Source organism: Hippocampus comes, unplaced genomic scaffold (genome assembly GCF_001891065.2).
Source record: "Hippocampus comes isolate QL1 unplaced genomic scaffold, H_comes_QL1_v1.1 scaffold23, whole genome shotgun sequence".
NCBI lineage: Eukaryota > Metazoa > Chordata > Actinopteri > Syngnathiformes > Syngnathidae > Hippocampus > Hippocampus comes.
The window spans coordinates 527216-551143 of record NW_017806066.1 but is presented as its reverse complement, the minus strand read 5'-3'; the positions used below and the strand labels follow the sequence as shown (position 1 = coordinate 551143).

Here is a 23928-nt window from a genome sequence, read left to right as displayed (position 1 = left end):
AGCGGCTGTACTGCTATCGAGTCGCCGCCTGGGGGCGGAATGCATCTTGGTTGCAGTCACCGCTCCAGTTTGGGCGCCTTTGTGATGTGGAAACGGAATTCAACATTAGCAGATGCGTCCACACGTTTAGGAAGGCATCACTTTAGCCATGCACCCAAATATGAAGTTGCTTTTGTTTGGATGGACTCTAATGTATACGGCAAGCCCTCGCTGGTTGTGCTCTCTCGTAAGACAATTCAGCACATAACTCATGTAACCATTTTCCATTGCAAGTGCCACCTACGGCCTAAAAACACGCAATGAAACCCCACTAGTTAACTACTGTGCTAAATAGGCATGTGTCATCCACTGTCTTGCAACCTACCCATAGGACCAAATGTCTTCTAGTAGTTTTGCCTGACTGGTGATATGTTTTTTTTTTTTTTCTTCTTCTGGTATGCCAGTTGGGCTACCGCATGTCATGCAGGGGTGAAAGGTCAAAGTAGAGAAAAAAAAACCCCATTACTTCAGATACAAGTGGTGTGGTAGCTGAGTCATTAGCTTGTCTGCCTTCCAGATCTCAGTTAATTTAAGTGTTCCAATCTGGGCTTCCTGTGTGGAGTTTGCTTGTGTGGGTTTTCTCTGGGCAAAAACATGCTGCTTGGGTTATTTGTTAATTCTGAAAAACGGATTAAAAAAATACTTTGAAAAACAACAGCAACAAACAAATATGACATAAGTGAATGCAATAACCTTCCGTCCCATAGTATGTGCTGGTATTACTTTTTTTTTTTTTTTCTACTCAGCAGCGGGACAGAGTTTTCCACATGTGGGTGTTATTTGATTGGGGTGCCCAGGTCAGCATTTCCTCCGGAGAAACAGAACACTGCACTCATGTATTATGCATGTGTGTGAGGTTCAGCCATTTGTGCAAACTGGCGGTTGCATCCGCGACGCCCTCTTTACCTTCGATGTAGCGTGCCCCACGGACGCAACTTGAAAGGTCTTATCTGGATTTGTCAAGGGAATCCCTCACGCGGGTCTCTGATGATTGATGAGACATGGAGTTTGGCTGTCAGTAAAATCAATGCTGCTCACCTCTGCCGACCTGAAAATGTCCTCAAAAGTCAGGGGACCTGTGAGTTTACGTTGTGTGCGTTCTCAAAACAAATTCCCACCTGGTCGTTTGTGCCTTATAAACTCAATAGGATAGTCTTGTAAGATTGTACCCGAGTTCCGCCTATGACTTTTGTTTGCACTTAAGTGGATGTCATGCAGGGGCAAGACGGTGCCCGAGTGGGGAGATGGCCGCCCCACAGTTCTTCGGTGTGGGGTAGCTGTTTTTTCTGCGTCACCCTTGTCCTCGTAACAACGCCACCTGCAACGTGTTGGGCAACGCTATTGTCACATCTCTTTCCACTCTTGTAAAACGGAAGACATGCAGCTGCCCTCCACTTCACCTCCCAAGAAGACCTTCAGCTGTTTTTACCGTCAACGGCCAGATGAGTTCCTGTGTGTTTATGTTGCTGTCGTGCGTTTCTTTAACTGATTTAATGCTTTGTTTTTAATCCCGGCTATATGTTTCCCTCGCGCCCGCCGGCTGCAGAATGTGCTTTGAAACCAGGTCAGCGCTCTGTTTGCATGTGCACACAATTGATAAACGCAACCTTCTTCCCCATTCCTAGAAGAGGAAGCTGAAGGTCACGCCGCTATTCAAACACATGCACGTGTACACCTCACACACAATGAAAAATTAAACAGGACTTGAATTTGAAACGCGTCCGTCCCCTCAGCGGACACGCACGCACACCTCACACTTGTGTAGAAACTGAATGGTTGCACCATGCGATTAGGAACCTACGATTCAGTTTTGGCATGAAGGGGTGAAAGTGAGTCCCCACCTTAATGATGACATTTCACATTTGCGTGCACATTCAAACTGATGCGTGTGTGCCTGCATACGTTTTTTTTTTTTAAATCGGCGTTAAGCACTGAACTTGTCAACTTACTGTCTTATTTTAGACAAGTAGGCAGGATTGTGCACATTATCTTTAAGGTTGAATTTATACTCTGTGTGTGTGTGTGTGTGTGTGTGTGTGTGTGTGTGTGGCAAGTGAAAGAGTGAGCCTCCCCCCCAGCGTGAGTCATAGCGTGACGTGAAGGGCCTGTGTCACTCACACGCTCGGCCTCAGCACATGGCTCTTCGACAACACACTCCCAGCCTTCACGTGCTGCGCTTCCCCCTTCCTCTGCCCCCCCCCCTCGTCTTTTACGCAGAACCCACCTTGGCTCTGCCTCCTGCTGCGCAAACAATGCTACCGATAATATATTCCACTGCTTCCTCATTGCATTTCTCTCTCTTTTTTTTTTTCTCCTTGTTTCCAGTCAACATTCAACAATGCAATTTATTTTTATTCCACGCAGGTTCACTTTGTTCCTTTCACTCGTCACTGCGGCCGCCTCGGTTTTAGCCTGTTTTTAGAGGTTGAAGTCATGCCCGAGCTCAACCCAATTATTTTATGGTTGAGCTGAAGATTTCAAAAATTAAAAAGATGACTGATTAGTAACTGATTGAAAGCAGGAAATGGAAAGCCACAAGTTCCTTTGAGGAGCGTTTCTTCGAAAAGTTTACGGCTGAGAAACTGGAAGGAGGTCACATAAAATTTGGAGAATTGCTGACAGGCTCACACGACCTCGCTAATAGTTTTCCGATAATTAAATGGGCCTTATCCCCTCAAATGGCTCATTTTCAACACGTTTCAATGAAGCTTCAACCATTCGAGCATCTCCTTGTCCATGACTGAGGGTGAAGTTTACTTTTCTTCCTTTTTTTTTTTGGTCATGAGCAAGTGGTGAGAGACTAGTTTTTCCCAGGTCCATTCATCCAAGCCCTCGTGAGCAAAATCCCGACTTAAAGTCACCTCTCATCATGGGCGTGCATCCAGTGCGTGGGTGTTTATCTGCCTTAGCCTTGTTTTGGTCAGACTTTCTGGACAGAAACACGGCACGCACTCTGGGCATAAATCCAATACAGTATAGACTTAAAAACTTGGCACACTTTGTTTGTCTTTTGCTGCATAAAGGAGAACTATGATTTTTAAAAAAAATATATATAAAACAATGCCAAGTTGTCCCAATAGATGTTCTCCACCATTCTTTGGCCAACATTCACAAGGGATTTAAAAAAAAAAAAAAAAAAAACAATTACGGCAAACTTAACACTAACTTTGGTTGAAATCACTCAATTTTAGGATGGTGGCTCTGTCCCATGCAAATGGACCTGACACATTGCCAAACATAAAGATCGAACCCCTCTTGGTGACAACGTAATCGATACATTCTGAGTATGTGCCGGTTATCAGAAACTTAACTCTGTTCCCTCATGCTCATCTTTGCTAACCCTGTACCTGTGCTTGCCTTTTAGGTTTGACGCGACGGTGCTTCCTTGTGGAAAATGGAGGATTTTTGCCAAGCCGAGACAGTCCAATCACGGTTCAGCAAAACGGCGTGCGGAAGGTATGATGACACATACACTGATGCATCACAAACAAGAGCCAAAGTCCGTGAATTGCCGTCTTACGGACGGACGTATGCTAAGCACCTCAGAGAGGACTGACTTCATTGTGGAATTTCACATTTGATGGGTGAGCAATTAATTAAAAAGTCAATTTGACACAATGTGGCCCCTTAAAAAGAGAATCGGAATCATCTTTATTGGCTAAGTGTGTTAAAAAAAAACAATGCTGAGAGACATGAAGTGTCTGTGAGGTGACCTGACGTGTGTTCATACTGCTACAGCCAAAATTGCGCAAACAAGTACAAAAAGGCTCGTTGTAAAGTTCCCCTTCAATGAAGTGAAATTTCTTTGCAGCCATGGTGACAAACGTGCATCTGTTCATAAGGTATGCTGGTTAAGTTTCTTCTCAATAAAAAGATAACATAGGGTCACCCCTCCCCCCAATCTGTCCAACAACATTAAAGATATCTTTATGGTGTTGACCTCTTTCATTGAAATCAGATAAACATGGAAATGGTTGTTATCGTGGCCCTTCAAAAATACATTTTGAAAGCGTGTGGAGAAATCGAAGATGCAGCAACTTCAGCTCGGTGATTCTGTAACACGGCGGCAAGGCCCGATTCATCCCAACGCTCCCAATCCACACTGGGATCTTATGATGTGCCATTAACAACGCGGGAGCTTTTAGTTACATGCTGTTAACACGGCAAACACCAACAACAGGCGGGATTGTAAATCTTCCATTTCCAGTGTCGTGCGGCCCCCGGCGCAGCGCGTTTGCGTGTATGCTCGCCTGCGACGCCGCGCTTTATGTAACCGTCGGTTTGGGGGCCGAGGGAAGGTGTTACAGTAACACGTTGTGCTCCGACTGCATGTGAGCAACAACTCACATGGGGCCTGCAGCTCCCCCTCCTTCCTCCCCCTTCAGGTGTTTGGATTAGAGGAGGAAGGACTGAGTGGCGAGCGGGAGGAGGGGCCGTGTGGGAGGGAGGGGGGGGGCATTACTGAGAAATCCTTTTTCCGTCTGCTCCAGTTTCATATTTTGTGTGCCACTTAGAGGGTTGTTTTAGATGCGCGCACAAATATGTTTTCAACTCCAGGGCATCAAGGCCAGCAAGCTGAAATCCTATTCGGATCGGATCTGTTCCCGTCATGAGCACAGAAGCTGCAACATGTGAGGGACCCACATGACAAGTAACGGCCCAGTACAGTCATGACCCTCTTTTCCTCCATATTGCGGCCCGAACAAAGTGCCACGCATATCTTGCCAGGCATTGTAATAGAAGTCCCCGTTGCAAAGCGTTTGCCATCACAACTTCAGTTGCCGTCGACACCGTCAGAAATTTGCCATTGAGCAGTGAGCATTCCAGAGCGGGAAATGATACCAACGCCTCACACGTCGTCGCCGTTGTTGTGATTTATACGTGTGTAGTGCTTTATCGGGCAAAGTGGAGAGATTGCAATAGTACACCGTTTATGCGGCCATTGCTCTGGGAGGCCACTTTTATTGTCATTCGACTCGTTCTCCAATGACCTGCGGAAAAAAACAGCAAGTCCGCCTTTTGTATGCCGGTTGTTGGCGATACAATCTCAACATGGGTGTGGTCTGACTGGCCCACTATAGACGCACCTTGTCACGTCCGTGTGCATGGCGGATTCCCCGCGAGGGGGCCTTGACATATCACCAAGAGTCAAATCATTTCTCGTCACTTCATTGGTCCAAACTTTCTCATTGATAAGTTCCAAATATACCTTTGTTGATCTGTCTATGACAGTGAGGCACAGTGACAGGCAAAACAATGAAATGCTCTTCCAGTCGACAGCAGAAGGTACAATAAACCGGAGTATCCACCCGTTGCCATTCATAAAACGCAATCTCGTATCTCGGCTTTTGTGTTCACTTTAACAGCCCCGCACTTCACCGCACGTCCTTCTATTTGTGAGCAAATAGAAGGTCTGGCTTGCGGAGTGCTTTGTGAATGTCAATTTACGGGCCTAAACGGACCGGAACCCAAGTCCGTACGTAGGCTGCTCCACTTACAGTTACTTGAACCGGGTCTGTTCGAAACAGATGGACGGGCCTGTTGACACTAATTCATAGTATGAGGTAATGGAGTTAGCCTCTGTTTGTGCTCTGCTTTGCTGCCACTCCTGACTTACTGACTGACCTACTTAACCAGCAACTCACGTGGCACAAAAGCACGCGCGCGCTACACACGCACACACGCACACACGCAGTCTGTGTTTCTTTCCCAGAAGCTTCGGGGATCATAACATAGTGTGTGTGTGTGTGTGTGTGTGTGTGTGTGTGTGTGTGTGTGTGTGTGTGTGTGTGTGTCAGAGCGTTGTTGGTCAAGTTGCAGCTGGTGCAGTTTGTGTCTACCTGTTGCTCAAGGGAAACGTGATCCTATGCTGACTTAGCCACCTTCTCGGAACAGGATGCAAATGAGATTTAACTGCTATGTGTTGATTTAAAATTGGCGCAGGGTTACGCAAGTGTGAGTTTGTGAAACCTGACCAAAATAAAAAGAATAATAATAATAAAAATGAAAAATCAACTGACATTCTTACCAATTATGGCTCAACTGTTTTCTGAAGCTGAACCATGATTGGTCGTTCCCCGAGCCCTTGAGCGACTGCGAAGTCATTTTCAGTCGACAGCAGGTGGCAAAATGGTCGCCCGCTGAGATGGACAAAAACGGTTGCATTTAACTTCTTCACTTAAAAATCATAATGCTGTATTTCGACGTGTGGGCCGCATCGAATTTGTTTTTGTGTTGACTTCCCCTTTCATCATTTCAATGGACAAGGAACCACATCTGGTGACTCAAGCGCCATATTTTTGTCCAAATGAAATGAAGAACAAGTACTCTTGAATATCAGGGTCATTTGTATCCGGTTAGGTCCAAAAGTAGTGAGTTGGATTTTTGTGACTTTGCCTCGATACACCGGCAACAAATCAGCCTTTGCCAGAATTTTCTCAACAGTTTATTGGCTCCTGAACTTGCATGCCGGGTTCATTTTATCACGAAAAGAAAAGAATGTCTTCACATCATTGGACACTGACTGTTGGTGAGAATTCCCCTGGTGCTGCGATGATCGACGCAACCTTTTGTTTTACGCTCTGCGTCTTTCTTATCCTTTCACGGCTTCAATCGAAAGATGCCGGTGAAACAGATCGCGCAAGTTTGATGACGTCAAGTGCCGTGTAGGCCCCAAACTGCTTATAAATAGAAACGGCATCTCACGTTCACCATCAAACCTCCACCCCCCCCCCCCCCCAAAAAAACACCTCATATTCACTAAAATACCTCTCAATCAAAACGCTTTCACTCAAACAAGAATCTCTTGCATACAAAAACCTCTGACACTTACCTGAAAAACCTTTCACATACACCAAAAAAAAAAACCCCGCAAGTCACAAAATAACCATCACACATGACAAATATTCAGTCATGCATTCATCTGTGGTAAAAAAAAATAAAATAAAATAAAAAAAATCGTGAAAACCACGACATCGCCGAAATCACTGGTTAGAAAGTGCATCTCGGCCAACATGTGACACAGACATAAGTGCCCTGCCTCCATAATGGAAGGGTACATACACTGTAGTCATCCACCCGCCCACAGTCGCGCACTCAGCTGCTGCCAGCGCCCCCCCCCCCCACACCCCTTTCCTATCAGCCTTTACATTCCAGTCTGGGGAGAAAATAAAACTCATGCCATCATTGATTCCTCCCTGTGTTTCTGCTCATTTCATGTCTCTTAGATTGCAGACCACGCCCCAACCAGCCCCCCCCTCCCCTTTTTTGTTAACGCCTCCTTAAAAGGCCCCCCTTGTTTCTGTAACGACGCTACACTAACACTGGGGAAAACACAACCTGTTGATTGAAAACGGCTGCTCTGGCGCGGCCTCGCTCCAGCGACATGACATTCCTGCTGTCGGCTGTTGGAATCAAAGCCACGCGGGACACGTGACCGCAGTCGAGTCTGCTGTTTTGTCATCCAGCTGGCTCTGTATATGGTCAGGATTCTTGGAGCTCAGAGCAGATTTCCTCTCAAGTAAATCAGGGTGGAGAAAAAAAATAAATGGAAGGGGGAGGAGGTAGTCCAGGGGACGGAGCCCTGTTAGGGGAGCCAGATTTGAACATTTGGCCTCCATGGCTTACAGCCTCGTTTGGCCTCAATGAGGAACGCCCCCCCCCCCCGCCACCCCAAAAACAGCTGTTTGATCGAGGGTGGGTTCACTCCGGGCTGTGGGGGGTTAAAAGTGACTGTGGACATGAAATCAAAAATCTGGGGCCTTGCTGAAGAAATTGGGAGGAGCTGACCTACATTTTGCCCGCTACTTCCAGCACGCATGATTTGGTGCCACGTGAACGCTCACAGACTATCGTAATGTGAAACGTTTCCGAATTGCGACCAGTTGCGAATTGCGACGAGTCACCCCGTTAATTTGCAGTCACTACAACGAAACAACTGTCATGTCTTGACAGCCTGAAATGTCAGGCATCCTGAGACTGTTCAGCTGCAAAGAAAATTTGTCGCGGTTAACCACCAATCGAAGTGCCTGACAAACTCCAAAATCGCTCTTCGGAACAAATCAATTCGAGAAATCCACAAAAAAAAAAAAAAAAATGTCGCCAAACATGTTTCAAACGGTGACGGCGAAAAAATATCCTTCTCAACAAAACCAGTTGCGCACCGTTCCAAATCACTTTTGAGTGCACGTGTGCAACTCTTCAGTCTTCCGGTGCATCACAAGGAACCGGATGGCAAAATTCACATGAAATCCACCGGCGGCTTCGAAGGCTATTGTCGACTTATTGTTAACCTTGTTCATAGAATTCCACGGTGACGTGCAAATGACTGTGAACGCCGCTTCTAAATACTCCGGCATCGTGCGTCATTCGCTCCGCGGCGGTGGCGATCGCCACATTCCTCGTGCGGTGATTTTTCAAACCGACACGTGTCAGACGTGCAGATGGGCGCTCGCTCATCGCGACACAAGCGTTGCTCTTTGATACGGCTGGCCCGCCGCACCCGCTGCATTCTTAACACCTTATTGACAGCCCACCCACACACTGTATGCACCAATAAACACGTATGATAGCGACTTTCCACAAGGTCACTGCTGCTGGAGCGCTTCCAAAGTCAACAAGAAGAGTAATAAGTGCGCCACGTGAGCAAATGGCATTTCCCCAGAGCTCGCGGAAATCAAGTCCTTTTCCACGGAATCGTGCGTCTTTCCTTCGAAAAGGTGACAAGACTCGAGTGATTGAGGCCTTTTTTTTTTCCATCGCGCTGTGAGCCAAATGAACGAGCGCTTTCAAAATATCGTTGCGAGATGTCTTTTTTGTGTCTCTGCTCCGGCTGAAACGCGCAACACGTGACCGCTGACCTCATTTTCAGCCGCGGATGAGGAATTGAAAACAAAAACACTGGCAAGTGAGGCTAATTTGCCGTGAGTTGGCCCCCCCTCCCATCGCAGACACACTCATACATGCGCGAACGCCCGCACGCACGCACACGCACGTTACACTTTCCGAGGGCCCCGATCGGAATCAAAACAAACATTCCACCCTCACCCAGCCCTGATCTCAGGGTAACACAAGCAGCTATGTTACTCAACTTCAACTTCAGGGCAATGTGATTGTGTAATGTCTTCAACATGCTTTCCAACCTACACGACGAGTCTTTCCCCTCTCCGCTGGAAGTGTTCACTCCAGTAGATGTTGCCAAGTTGAACAAATCACACCGTTAAAAAAAGCAACACAACAAGATTTAGCACAAACACCGTGTTGTGTTATATGGCATGACCCCCTGCCCAAAAAAACACTAAAAATGACATTTGACATAGGCCATGAAGTTAGTTTAAAAAAAAAAAAGGTGAATGCGGGCAGAGTGAGATGGAAGGGCGGACTGTCGAACTTTTCTCTACATTGGAAGATACAAATAAACCATTTCTGATGAAAAGAATAACACAGATTATCTTCAAAACACTGTCGTGAATCGAGTTAATTCCGTTTTAAAATCATTTCTTCCACTCATTGATGAAGACGTCACATTAATGATCCTCAAGTAAGTGAAAAATGGTCACCTGACGACAGTTTGTTTCAACATGCTTTCCAACCTACACGACGAGTCTTTCCCCTCTCCGCTGGAAGTGTTCACTCCAGTAGATGTTGCCAAGTTGAACAAATCACACCGTTAAAAAAAGCAACACAACAAGATTTAGCACAAACACCGTGTTGTGTTATATGGCATGACCCCCTGCCCAAAAAAACACTAAAAATGACATTTGACATAGGCCATGAAGTTAGTTTAAAAAAAGAAAAGGTGAATGCGGGCAGAGTGAGATGGAAGGGCGGACTGTTGAACTTTTCTCTACATTGGAAGATACAAATAAACCATTTCTGATTAAAAGAATAACAGATTATCTTCAAAACACTGTCGTGAATCGAGATAATTCCGTTTTTAAAATCATTTCTTCCACTGCTTCTGAATGTGGAGATTGGGCTGCTGCCGAGTGCAGAGCCGCTTCTACTCCGTGAGCTGGAGGGCTGTTGGCCACCCCAAAAAACTTGGAAAAAATCCTCCTCACCTTATTTGCCTCATGACGTGAACGAGACAAAACAAACACGGTCTGATTGCTTTCTTGACTGGCTCTAGCGCATTTCAAAAAGTCGACGAATTGTACAGTGTGGGCCTTTTCCTCCTTCCATTTTTCTGCGGGCCGCCCTCAAACGAAAACATCTGGACACCCCCGATTGACAGTCTGGGTCCTGTGATTGGAGACTGGCTCCTGTCTGTTCGGTCAAGTGTCTTTGCGTGTCAAGAAAAAAAAACCCAAACATCAATTTATTATTATGATTATTGCCGTTGTGATTGACAACCGACCAGGCCAGCGTGTTGATCGGCTTTTGCCTGAAACGAGCTCGGATGGACTCCATTAACGGACTCCATCGTGAGGAGGATAAAGGGAGAGAATACAGTCGAATATGGATGCATAGGTGGATGATTTATTGACGTTATCCGCTCGTTCTTGACTCCGAGTGAAGCCCTCCCAAAATACCAGAGAGACAATGCATGCATTGTGGCCTTCCCAAGACTTCTTCTGTAGCTTGTGTCCTGACATGTCTTCCTTAGAAGTGTGTCGCATGGTGGTGCCATCCATCCTGTGGCGAGATTACGGAAGGCTTTGGCTGTCTCAGTTGGAGCGGCGCTCCAGAGGCAATTGAAACACGACAAGTTTTGTGGCATTTTTTGTTTTTTTGTCAAGCTGTACCTCTCACCCCGTCTTTCGTCGCTTCGCAAACGCAACCTGTGAGTTGCGCCATTGTTGGGGAACGGGAGGTGCAGGTGTGTGTACGAGTGAGTGTTGGGATGGAGCTGCACGCTTTGCAAATTGATGTGGGCTTTTTTTCACTTTTGTTTTTTTTTTCCCCTCCCCTGAAGGCTGCAGTTAGCCAATGGTCTTGTGGCCTAAGAGGAAGGAAGCCCACGGGGGTTGAAAGACACAGTCGTCTCTTTGTTTGCACTCCATGTTTCCCCACTGGCTCCTTGTGCCCTCTGGGCCTCCGTCATTAGTCATTCAAATACTCTTGACTGTCTGCTACTGCTGATTCATGCATGTCTTTGGCTGGTTCTTCTCATCTTTCGAGGGGAGAAAAAAAAACATTTTGTGTGTGTGTGTGTGTGTGTGTGTGTGTGTGTGTGTGTGTCCCCTCTGTTTTAATTGTGGAGGGCAGAGTCGAGTGTGTCTTGCCGGCTATTGGAAACTAACACCGATCCACTTGTTAGCTGATGCTAATCTGTGCTAACGATGCAACTCTGCTTACCTTCCTCACAAACACGTTTTCTCAAATATAGGCACGATGATTTCAGATACCGAAGACCCAACGATTAATTAGGACACGAGCAATTAAAAGCTCTTTTTTTTTTTTTTTTCATAATATGTTAGCACACTTTTTTTTTGTGGGTGGGTGAGTAGGGGGGCGGGGGTAGTATGATTTCATAAGACACGCCGGCTCCTCTTACATCACTTTCAAAAGAAGTTCGAGGCTGCAGGTCAACGAGGGCCCCTGCGCTCTCACGTGTCCATGTGAGTGCGTGTGCATGCCTGAACCGAGAGAGGCCGAGTGAGTGGGTGTGAAGTTGGTAGCAACACGGGGCGTGTTACGGTGTGTGTGGCGGGGGAGGTGGGGGGGGGCAATGGTTATATGTGGGCCACAGCGCTCCCTATTCCGCTGCTGGCTGCCTCAGACCAGTTTGAGTGTGACTGAACCTCCCGCGGCACGAGGAAATGTGCCGCCCTCCTCCCTGTGCGCTGAGGCTTACAAAAGTGTTCACATTTCCAAACGGCTCATTCGACAAACTGCAAAAGACCTTCGTGTTGTCTCGAGTTAAATTCAAACCTAAATCACCGAATGTGCTCCGTAGGACACATTTCAATTCGATATCGGGAGCGTATCAGCAGAGATTCTACAACTGGAAGTCGCTCTCTTGTCATGTTGTGGAAAGCCCCCCCACCTCTCTCGGCCGCAGAGAGGTTCACATTTCCAAACGGCTCATTCGACAAACTGCAAAGACCTTCGTGTTGTCTCGAGTTGAATTCAAACCTAAATCACCGAATGTGCTCCATAGGACACGTTCCGATTCGATATCAGGAGCGTATCAGCAGAGATTCTACAACTGGAAGTCGCTCTCTTGTCATGTTGTGGAAAGCCCCCCCACCTCTCTCGGCCGCAGAGAGGTGGGGGGGGGCAGGTAACGTGAGATTCACGTTTTCTGCTCTGTTGACCAGGAGCATCTCTGCCGCAGGACGTCAACGACAATGACGAGGGGATGGAGCCCAACCTGCGTCGCATTTGTCCAGCGCGCTCTCTCAACGAACTCCTCTTCACCTCTCTTCTCCCTTTGCGCACACACTGACCTACTTTCCTCCTGACCTGTTTGTGCAAGCTCCTGTGCGGTTCATCTCGAGTCAGGAAAGCAGAGGATGCGGCAAAATCTCGCTCCACGCCGAAAACGTCACGGGGATAAGATCTGGTTTTCGTAGCTTTTTACATCGCCGTGCATACGTTTGTGTGCGCGCATGCGCTTTGTCGAATGTGACCGGAAGCACCGTGAAGGGCACTGATGCGTCAGCCTCCAAAAGGTGCTTTGTTTGCAGGCTTAGATGGAGGTAGTGGGCACTCCCCCCCCCACCCCCTTTCTGGATTCTGCTCTCTCTCTTCCTTCTTCCCTCAGCAGCCCCTCCCTTTGCCCCTTTTTTGTTGCCATCATCCTGACTTTTTTTGGTACATGAAAAAGTGAGAACATTTTGAGGGGGGGAGATGAAAAAAAACTTCAGCTGCTTGGGTTTTTCTTATTTCATTCTATTCATATAAATGTCAACGATGGATGAACGCATCAACTCTTGAGTATAAATAATCTCCTATTCTTCAAGATGATGCATTCAATCCTGTATGTGAGTGATCATAACAATATATATCTTGATTTTTAAGTGGGGCGGGGGGTGTTTCTGTATTTGGACGTTGGCAGCGGGAGCCAAGCGGCTCACTCGGGCGCTGCCCAGCTTTGTGCACATCCCACCAGCATGACTCACCCTCTTCAGTTGTTTTGCTTGTCACCTGCTCTGCTCCATGTTACGTCTGCTCAACATGTTTTTTTTCGGGCAAGACCCGTTCAAGTCATTCGGGGGGGTAGCGCTGATTGGAAAGAGGAAAACGGTGATCATGATAACAGAAAACGCAAAGTGCTGCTCAGTACCAACACAAGCCTTTTTATTTCTCTGCACAACGGTCACCACGATTATATTTGTCATTCATCATCTGGTTAAGGATGGCTTTACAGCTGTGGTTTTTGGAGATTTTCCATAAATGATAGAAATGTTTGCGAATGGAACAAAATAAAAATAACGTTAAGACATTCGATTGGTTTAACCTTCTTTTTTTTTTTTTTTTACATATATTTTTCCATCTTGAAATGCCTCCCACCTCCATTCGTGTTGTTCCGTCCATGTTTCGTGTCAAAAGGAAGAGACGGTAATGACCAGCAACTGCCACCTATCTCGAAATACCACGATCTGTGCTCGTTTCCTTTTGTCTACTTGTCTCTTTTTCATCAAACCGTCAGCAAAACCACAAACGTTACCGGTTAATACACACTGAAAAAGGGGGCGGGCGGGGAATTGGTATGAGTCGAAAACATGTCATCGGGATCGAGAGGATAAACGCCACAGTACGGGGAACAGAACAACACCGTGATGGGGGAGGGAAAACAAAAAAAAGATACAAAACCAATGAAATAAACATGGCAGTGTTGTTCAAGGGTGAGGGAATTTTACATTTATACACAAGTGTCAAAAAGCCAAACATGGTACATATACTTCTGTTTAACTTGGACCCAGCGCAGGCTACACGCAAACTCACTTGAGCGCTAGCGCTACATTGAGAACTGGATATTGGAGGCGGATGGCTAACGGAAATTGTGTTCATGGAAATTTTGATGAGGCGAACCGTTCTTTGGCCAAGTTGTAACCCCGATGTTCATCATTGGTCATCACGGCTGGTTTCGTGACAATGAGAGCACAGTTAGCGCGTTTGTACAACTTAGCACATCGTCAACTCAAACCCCACGCATCAAATGCCGACATCACAGTTCAAAGTCGAGACCGCGGTGGATGTCGGTTCCTCCCTAGCTGTACAAATGATGTCTATGTTCATGTGGGCTTTTTTTATACAGTGTCGGGCAAGCGGAGAGGAGGGAAATAAATACATTGGGCCAGTGACAACAGTTATGGTTGCTAACGCTCAAATCAACTGCAGGCTTATAGCCGGCAGCTGGTGAGATCCACCACATATTTCAAGGCTGGTTCTAGACGAAGAAAAAAAAAAAAATCCAAGCGTCTTCATGACACACTCGCCCCAGAAAACAAAACGTTCTTCATTCAGTGCTGCAGGCTCTCCAAACCGGACAGCCCTTTTTTTTTTTTCTCGGTGTAAACGGGTCATCAAAATGTGATTATGCGAAAGCTTAACAATCAAGAGAGAGGCGTTTATCATTTGAGTGGGTCCTGTATAGCAAGAGCGGACCGCGTGACCGTACGGTCGTTTCATTCGGATTCCTTGAAGGACGCTCATTTCAAAATCCTTTGTCATGGCAGGTGTGCTGCATTTTGTATTCAATTTTTGGTAAAATAGAGATTTAGAATAGATACATATATTCATATATCACAGTCATATACAAAATAAGTGCTGAGAAAATAAAGGTGATGATGATCTTTTGTGAACTCAGGGAGAGAATCGGGATCATAGAGGTAGGGTCTGGGAAGAGGCATGGAACTCAAATTTTGTATCCAAAGGGGCTGACGGTTTCTTTGGTCAAGGGAACGTCCCGAGAGGATGCTCGTTTCGCGTTTGAATGAAGGCAGAAAACGGCCCGACGCGCTCGCCTGCAGTCGGGTATGCGGCCAATTTATTGTGCTTGCTAAAGCTGGAGACTGATGATTGTTTTACATTCTATTTTTTTGGATTCAAATGTGCCGTTTGTGAAATGAATGGCAGCTGAAGTAAAAGCACGGAGTTCCATTCCCCCTCTCATCTCATTTAAAAAAAAAAGAAAGTGCTTCTGTTGGTATGGAGAGAATGTACGAAATGACACATCTGTACAACATATACAAGTATGATACAGTCCTACAAGTCACAAAGTCCGGCCTTTTTGGTGACTTTGAGGTTAGGGGTGTAAAATAGGCCGGCTTCATGCGCCGAGGGCATCGGAGGGTGATCGGAGGCGAACAAGGCATTATGGCAGGAGAGTGACAGAGGAGAAAGAAAATGTCTTGGAAGATGGATGGATCCATATCACCGGAGGATGCTTTGCCGCGACCGAACGCGAAGTCACCTAATCTCGTCTCTTATTCCGTCGTCCACCCGTCTCCTTTTTGCCGTGATGTTTCCTCGCGCCGTCCCCTCCCGCCAATGCCGATTTCATGGCTTCGGACGGGTTCTCTCTCTGAATGCTCTGTTGCGGCGAGAGGGATAAGTACGGGTGCTGTGGCAGCGGGGGCGGCGTGGCCGAGGGAGGTGTTGTTGGGGACTCTTGGCCGGAGCAATGGCCTCCGCTGCTCCCGGAGCTCATGGCCCGATGTTTGAGCCGGAGTTTGTGGGGTAACGCCGTGGCCTTCACTTCCCCCTGGGAGTCCCGGCCACGGCCCTGGGCCTGAGAGCAGCTCTGCGATGAGGGTTGAGGCGAGGTGGGCTCGTGGACGCCGTTGAGAAGTTGGCTGTGATAGTTGTCTGAGCAGGATGAGGACGGGGACTCGTCCTCGTCCGTGGAGGCCTCCTTGTCGGAGCTCCGCGGATCGCCGTCGCTGGATGACGTGTCTTTGCTGGAGGAGCTCGATCGGCCTTGGTAATAAGCGTCGTTGGGGAACTCGCCCTCGAAGCTCAGAATGGGCGGCTCCTCGTCTTGGGCGCTGAGGTATGAAGGAGGAGGCTGGTGGCGGCGATACAGCCGGGATTGGATGACTTCCTCCACGTGTTCGTGGATAAACTCTCCGGGCAAATGAGACTCCCGCTGCTCCCGCAGGGTCTGCTGGGGAGACGGGCAAGTCGTGTACACTTGTCCTTGTCCATCTTCGTCGCGGCTGCCTGAGAGCTCGTACAGAGGGGAGTCTGATGTTTTCCTCTCGAGCCGTTTCATCACCTCGGCAAGAGGCTCCGCGCAGGTCTCCGCGAAGGGCTGCGGCTGTAGGCCGGCGCACGCCTGGCTGCCGCTTTTGCTTTGCTTCTGCCCATCGCTATCTTGGCTCCGCGTCAAGCTGTCGACGGGACAAAAGAGAATGACGCTCCTCTGGGCAGCCGGTGGCTGAGGGGCCACCTGGCCGCTGACGGCGGAAACGGGCTCCTGGCGGGCTGGTTGTTGGTGAAGATGCTGCTGCTGCTGTTGCTGGCTGTGATAGGCCGCCTCCATCTCCTGCGAACTCTGCTGGAGCTGATGATGAGTGGGGACAGAGGCCAGACCTCGATGGATGTTAAACATGATCTGGGTGGTGGTGCCGTTGGTAATATCCATCTCCAGCCTGTCGCCTTCTTGCTTGATCTCAAAGGGAATTGGCTCCGGGCTGTCTCTGGAGGAGCCGTCCGACATGTCGGACAGGGAACCCCGGGGCGAGTACTTGGCCATCTGCCTGTGGCCCTCGCCGAGCCCGCACTGCTCGGTTTCGGAGGAATCGGAGTTCATCATCACCTGCGAACTGCTGGAGTAGCCGCTGGAGTAGTACTGAGAGGACGACGACGAAGAGGAGCCTCCGTTTCCCGCGCCGTTGCTTCCCTCAATCTGTTGGCTCTTTTCAATGTAAGAGGCGGTGCTTATCAGGCCAAAGCGCAGCTTCAACTGGAGCAGCTCCGTCTTGAGCCTCACGTTTTCGTCGTTCAGCGCGATGACCCGGTTCTCCAAAACCATGTCATTCAGACGCCGCTTCTCACGGGAGCGCTTGGCCGCCTCGTTGTTCTTGCGCCGTTTCTCCCAATAGGAGGCATCTTTCTTCTCATCGGAAATGAATTCGCGTTTTCGCCTGCAGGTCATGTTGGGTTTGGGTTTGAGGACCCGGCCTATGCGAGGCGGCGTCCCTTGGAGAGACGGCATTGACTCCTCATAACCGGCGAAGGTCTCGAGGCAGGTGATGCTACTTCCGGAGTTTTTGAGGACTGAAGTCAGATTTTCCATTCTTGTCTGGTAGGAGCCAGTTTGAACGGGAAACTGAGCAAAACAACGGGTCGGAGATCAAGGTGATGTCGCTCGCCCCTTTCAAAGCTCCTTGAAGATCTCGATCAGTTTATTTACTGGAAGTGCGGCTCAGGCCGGAGGGAGATCAAGCGTCCAAATGAGCCAAAAAGATCAAGAGGAGTTGCAGCTCACAGCCTCATTGATCGACTTGTTGCTGCGGTTACTCGAGCTCCAATTCCTGACTGAGACGCTGAAGCTGGAATTGAATCAAAGAAAATATGTTGTTTAGTTACAAGTGGATTATGTTTTTGCTTTAGTTTTTTTTTTTTCCAGAATAATGGCTCATTGAGTAAATCAGGAAATGTTGTACCCCAGATCTGCATGCAAACAGCAGCAAGTCCGTCCGCCAGTCGACTTCAGTGTGCCGCTCTCTTGGCGACTCTTGCTCGTTTTCCCGCCTTCTCTGTTCTCTCTCTTGTCGCCGTCAAGATTAAAAGCTGAAGAGATCAAAACAAACCGCAACAAAAGACATGATCATGTTGCTCAACTCCTGACACATTTGCATACAAGAGTGAAAATGAGATCGTCTTCAATCCCTCGCCCCCTTTTTTTCTGTTGCGTGCGCACAGTGACAAAAGGCACGTTAGCTTTTGCACGTCGGGTCCCATGGCAACCAACGAGAGGACGTACGATACCGTCTGACCTCTGTGCTCCGCTATTGATCCGCATTGTCTGCAAGCCTATGACCCTTAACCCTTAGCCTGTGATGTAATGTGGTCACTGGGTTCACCGCAAGGCTTAAGGTCCCGTTTTTATCTCGTCATCCACGTGAGCTTTTTGGGTATATGCACAAGTCGAGCCGGCGGCGGCAAACCACTGCATCAGAGGCTGGAAGCTCAAATGAAAGGTATAAGTGGGTCAAAAGTCATTCGGGGGTCTTTGTGGATGAGACAGGAGCAGCCCCGCTTGCCTTTTCCAGTGAGAATTCCCCCATGTGTAAACACTTTTGAAAACAGTGTAAACCCTTTTGAAAACAGCTTCCCCCCCCCCCCCCACCACCACCCTCTGTGCATTCAGCCTCAGAGGAATGTGGCAGCATTCTTCACCAAAACAACCAAATCAGTGATGCAGGGAGAGCAGATAAGGCAGACAAAGGCAACCAGCCAGTGCAGGTCAAGGAAAAAAAAAAGAGGCCGAGACCGGGGCATGAGATTTTGAGGCCTAAGTGTGTGCGTGTATTTGGGGAGAAGTGAGCTCGGAATTATTGATAAATATAGGTCAAGGGCCACTTTGAAAGACAGAATGAGGGTCGAAAGGCAGGACTGACAAAGCTTGCTAACATTTGCTACAACATGAAGGCGGTCTGTGTGTGTTCATGATGTCTGCATCAGAGATGAAACACAAAAAAACCAAACTGCCAGTCTGAGGAGGGAAATCAGTTCGCTTCATTCATGACCACTTCCAGGACCAACGATTAACTTTTGCACATGTTGACGTGTCACTTAAGTCGACGGGAAGGAGTACAGTATTCGTGTAACACCTGGTCAAGTTTAAGGGCCGCCGTAGGTATTAATCCACATCTGCTCTTCTCGGTGACTTTAGACTATTAGACCGTCTGAAAAGCAATTTCATGATATGAACTAAACGTATATCTTATATTGTGATTTTTCCCGAATAAACCGACCCCATGATGTAATGCTCCAAGTATACAATGCCCTGAAATGTATCATGTGCTGTGCATATTTCCTGCCGTTTCAAAGAATCATTGTTCAGCTTCAAAGCCAGACGAGGACAAAACCGGTTATGTGCTCGCATGGCTTTCTGGCAGCGGTGAGGCCGATTGGGAAAAGACACACGTTTCACAGTGTGCCCCACTGACCCAGAAAGTCCATTTGCCTCCACTGTACAGAATCTAGGTCACCAGAACTGCAGCGAGATGTAACCCCTCAGAGAGGAGCCAGAGATCAGAAGAAAGACAAAACGGGATGGGAGACTTGAGGGAAAAAAAAAAAAAAGAGAGAGAATGTGTAAAATTGCAGCAGGGTGTAAGAGGAGGAAGCAAGTGTGTGTAGACAAAGAAATGAATCAAAGCAAGAGAAGCGCAACAAAGGATGAGATGGCCGCTTGATACGGTTGGATAACAGGAGTGACTGCAACAACATAGGTATTGCATCGACACAAGGAAGGTGTCACCCTTGGCAAAAAGTGGGGGTCGGGGGGGTGAGGGGTCACATCCGATGTCAGAGCCCCAACAATCAACATAGGGTGACGTGATCAAAAGCAGATGATTCGTCAGCATTTGAAAAGGTCAGTGGGTGACATCCCCCCCATCTCCCACATTAGTGAGCGTCTTTTACTCGTCTGAGTTGCAGCTCACGCTCCTCCTTTCCTTTTCTCTCACTCGCCCTTTTTTTTTTTTTAAACTCTTTTGAACAGGCAAATGAAGGCAGCTATTTAACTTGCATGAGTAACTGGCATTTATGACTCAAATATACAAAGAGATTAGGCTCCAGCGGGCAAACCTGATCTGCTGATCTAAGTACTGTACGTGGCCGTGACCTAGATCACTCCTTCCAATTTCTCATACACATCACGTGTCATGCGCGGCTCTCTCTGGCACTTGTGGAATGATAAAAGCAGCCAAGTTGCGGCTCGTTCACGCAAACCACCGAGCCCAAACTGCAAGACTCTAAATGTGGCACCGCTCGCTGGAAAAAGTGGATCGAGTTCAAGCCCCGGCACGTGTTGCCGCGGAGCATTTCAGGAAATAGGAGCCGGCCAAAAATAAAAGGCACATGGCTCAAAAGAAGGGGAATGATGAAACGGTCCCCCTCGTCCTACAAAGGGGAGGGGGTTCGCTATATGGCACGTGACTGTGAAGTTGTGGGGTGATGCCATGGGTGGGGTCGGTGTGAATTCCAAATCTGGGTGCAGACTTTGTGTCCACTTCAAAAAAAAAAAAAAAAAAAACATGCAGGGATGGGGGCGGGGGCTTCAAGAAAGCCTGCCAGCAAGGTGGAGTCCTATCGAAACTGGATCCTTGTTCCAAGAACACGCAGCCGTATCAGCCCTCTCTCACTGGAAAAGGGAAAAAAAAAAGCTGAGTGACTCAGTCCATGTGTTTGGCCAGTCACATGTGCTCCCTTGGCCTACTAAACGCTGTAATTCGCCTGCGCTTGCAGCAACAACCGCAACGCAATAACAAAGCACGACACTCATCTTTTATAATCTCACATGTGCCCGGAAACCCAGACAATCAACTTGTCTCATACTTTTTGAAGTGGCTTCAACTGATAATGTGGATAACAAACAACGTTCCAACTGGGTTCAGCGTCATTACAGTCGACTTTTAGTCAAAGTTTGGACTTTTTTTTACAATTTTTTTTTTTTTTTTTACATGCGCTCTTGAGGTTTTTTTATTATTAGCCAATGTCCATTTGTGTCGTTATGACTGGTGAGGATTCTATAGTGTGGTTCTGACAGCGGTGCACGACCAGGCCTTTGGTTTTGTGCCTCACCTCACCTCCCACAGGAGTGATGTGACCTACATTTATAGCTGGCGCGGAGACCGGCTGTACGCCACCCAACTGGCGGTGTCCTCGTCACACAATACGGACGCAGACGGCACAGACCAACGGTTTCCCCTGATTGCGTAATAACCCCATTTCTAGAAATTGGTTTGAATCGATTCGTTCACTTGCATTTTTTTTTTTGGATTTAGATGTGCAGATTTCAACGTGCCGACATTATTGCTTCCACCCTAAAAGGCTTTTCGCCGTGCGTGCCAAATAAAGTTTACATTCATCGCACTTTATATTACACACGATGTATGACGGGCTTTACGTTGGAGGATGATTTCAGCAGGCCATGACGAAAAACCTGCAAGGGCAAGTGGGGTAACCACAAGCACGTGCTCTGTAGTTTCCTCCAAAACAAAAAAAAAAAGCTTGTAATAGCTTTGCCCACTGTTTTGAATCCGTTTGACTCCATCTTGAATCTTAAAACAGAATGAAACAGTTTAGTTTTTGTTTGCCCATCATTAGTGGTAGTGGTTATACTTCGCCCGGCGTGCCTTCTTTGTTGTACTGTCTTCAAATCACATTCATGCAGATTTAGCTGCATCCCCGAGTTCAGCTACAATGGATCCAAAATAAACAATCACTACGCATATAAACGCTGCAATGTAATCACCGACAGTGACCCTCGTCTGACCCACATTTGATCCAGATGTTCCCCACCTCACCTTGCAGCAGTTGCAGTCACCCAAGCCGGTTAACACCGCCATTCTTCTATCTATCTATCTATTTCATAAATAGGAAAATCACAATCCGGACGTCAACACGAAGCACTCGCGGCTCGATCGTATCTGACGTCGCCTCTTCCCGGTTTGTGTTTGCGGCTTCTTGGGCGGGGACTGAAGGGTTAAGCCCGGAGGACCGCACAGCCACGTTAACCTTTTCCAAAGAAGCAGCTACACGTGACACGCAGAAGTGTGTCCGCCGAGCCGAGCGCTCCGCTCGTCTGCACGGACTAGCCTACTAACCCACAACTCGTCCAAAGAGGTCGCCGCTCAAATTTCTGCAACCACGAACACATCTTGAAGGAGAGGAAGAGTAAAGAGAGGAATGATCATAATGATCATGCTAATCATAATCGCGTTAATTGTAATAATTGCAATAATAGCCGCGACAACAACAGCGACAATAATAATAATAATGTATTCAATTACTGTACCGTATATGCACGGTACCAAACCACGTGTGTTGTGGATGCAAGTGGAGAGACGAAACAGATCTGATCAATGATCCAAATAATGAATGATTCATCATTGTAAAATAATGCCCAAAAAGAAGCAGTGTCCCCCCAAAAGGCGGAACCTCCACCTCGAGGTCTTTTCTCTCACGCGCAGACCCTCACTCACATCGTTGACAACGGCGTGGCGAGAATTGCTCCCAAGGTCCGAATGAGCCCCGTTTTAATTTGACCAAACAGCCGTTGACGTCGAGAAATGACTGAAAATCACCAACAAAAACTCACTCAGTGGCTTGCATGAGAGAATCCACAGTGGGCACCAATCGGCGTGGTTGTCTGATGTCGTCTCATCCTCCAAAACACGACTCAGCCTCCGCCAATTTTTGCCAAACTCCAGCTCTCCGTTCGGTGCACGTATCAAGGAGGCGCGCGAGCACAGTGGATCTCGATCTCAGTGCCTCGCTCATGTCATGTTTGCTCCAATTCCTCCCTCTCCCAATTTCCCCTTCTCTCTCTCAGCGTCGAAATGTATGTTAGTAGGTCAGTTGTTGCATAACAGGACGCTTTGGGTGCCTAGTCACGTTTTTTGTTTCTCTCCGAGTTCTGCCCCCTCCCCTCTCCCCGCGCCTTCGAATCCCATTGCAGAAGGGAACCGGGGGGGCGGGGCCGGTATGATGAAAGAGGCGTGGCTATAGACGTCAAACGCTGTCAGTCCAGACGGACAGAGGATGTAAAATTGTGCTGCGAATCGAAAAAGGCGAAGTGATTGCGGCAATGGATGCCAACGCGCGCACATAAACAGCCACAAAAGTGTTTGTTTTGATCAACCCTTCCAACCTGACTTCGGGTGACTTCAGCAAGAACTTCTAAAAAACCAGCTGCTAAAAACCCCTCCGTCATGATTTGACTTTTTGTTTTGTTTTGTCCAATCACAGTTCGGCCAGTCTGAATCGGTCTTGGCGGCTGATGTAACTTAAAGCATATTGGCAATGGGACTGGTTCTTGACCCAATCAGCTCCCCTTGGCCCTCGGTATTTTACTGTCCTCTAAAGGGGCGAAGAGGTCAGAGCAAAACCTGCTGCAACCTACTTTGACGACAGTAAAATACAATTTCAGCAATCTGCACACATTCAGGGACTTGATTTACATTTAATAATCATGACAGAAATATGGATTCTACAACTCCACATTGGCATGCTTTTATGTCGTGTTTTTGTGTCATCTGCTTGAGTTTGGCAGAGGTGAATAGAACGTTCCAAGGTTCATCAGAGCAGGCCTAACACGTTTTTCTCCAGTGTTCATCTTGCTCCACATAGCGTCGAATAACCAAGCTGCTATTGAAGCTCATGTTGTGAGTCAGCTTGATTGCAAGCAGCAATACGCATGCTGGCAGACTTGGCGTGTGGAAACGATGAGAGTGAAACTGTTTTGCCGTGGTGCAACAAGTCGACTTGGAGGTCCGGACCGTGTGAGGCGGCCCAAATAGTTGAGCGGCTCTCAAACATGACCGCACTGCAGGGGGAATCACCGCAGCATATTGGGTTGAGAACAAAGTGCTTTGTGAACGCAGATCATATTTGAACTGCACAATGTGAAGGCTGCAGTTTGCATGCCGGTGTGTGCGTCTTCTTGTGAGGTGTGAATGCTGTGATTGAGGGTGGAGGTATACTGTCACCCACGCCCAAAAGACCTTCCTTTTAAGGAGATCAGTAGGTTGTCGTAGGACTGGAGCCAGCGGATGATAATGACCACACCAGAGTTTTTCTCGAAGTAGCGTTACAGCCGTCATAACTGCAGTGGTATTATTTTTTTTTTTTTGCAGTCTGGGATGGTTTTGTTGTCTTCCATGACAAATATTTCACTCCGGAAGGCACAGTTCTTCTGACGAAACAATGGCAGGAAACTGTCAGTTAAGACTCCACGCATTTTACCCTTCTCACCCACTG

At 47.7% G+C, this 23928-nt stretch overlaps 1 protein-coding gene across 2 annotated transcripts; it reads right to left on the bottom strand.

Annotated features, from left to right (window-relative positions):
• Positions 1-13267: 13267 nt before the first annotated feature.
• LOC109530009 (transcriptional corepressor LEUNIG-like) lies at positions 13268-22561 on the bottom strand. Of its 2 annotated transcripts, none has more exons than XM_019893495.1 (3): positions 22268-22561; positions 17601-17727; positions 13268-17486 (listed from the first exon to the last, which is right to left on the bottom strand). In XM_019893495.1, exon 3 carries the CDS (start codon positions 17228-17230, stop codon positions 15404-15406), a length of 1827 nt encoding a protein of 608 aa, XP_019749054.1. In that variant the 5' UTR covers positions 17231-17486; positions 17601-17727; positions 22268-22561; the 3' UTR covers positions 13268-15403. The 2 variants fall into 2 exon arrangements, with proteins under 2 accessions (XP_019749054.1, XP_019749055.1); XM_019893496.1 differs by lacking the exon at positions 22268-22561 and adding an exon at positions 21474-21491.
• Between the last annotated feature and the right edge of the window lie 1367 nt (positions 22562-23928).

What these genes read in the sequence shown, in the direction of transcription:
- LOC109530009 (XM_019893495.1), bottom strand. Translation starts at nt 17,230, where the DNA reads ATGGAAAATCTGACTTCAGTCCTCAAAAACTCCGGAAGTAGCATCACC.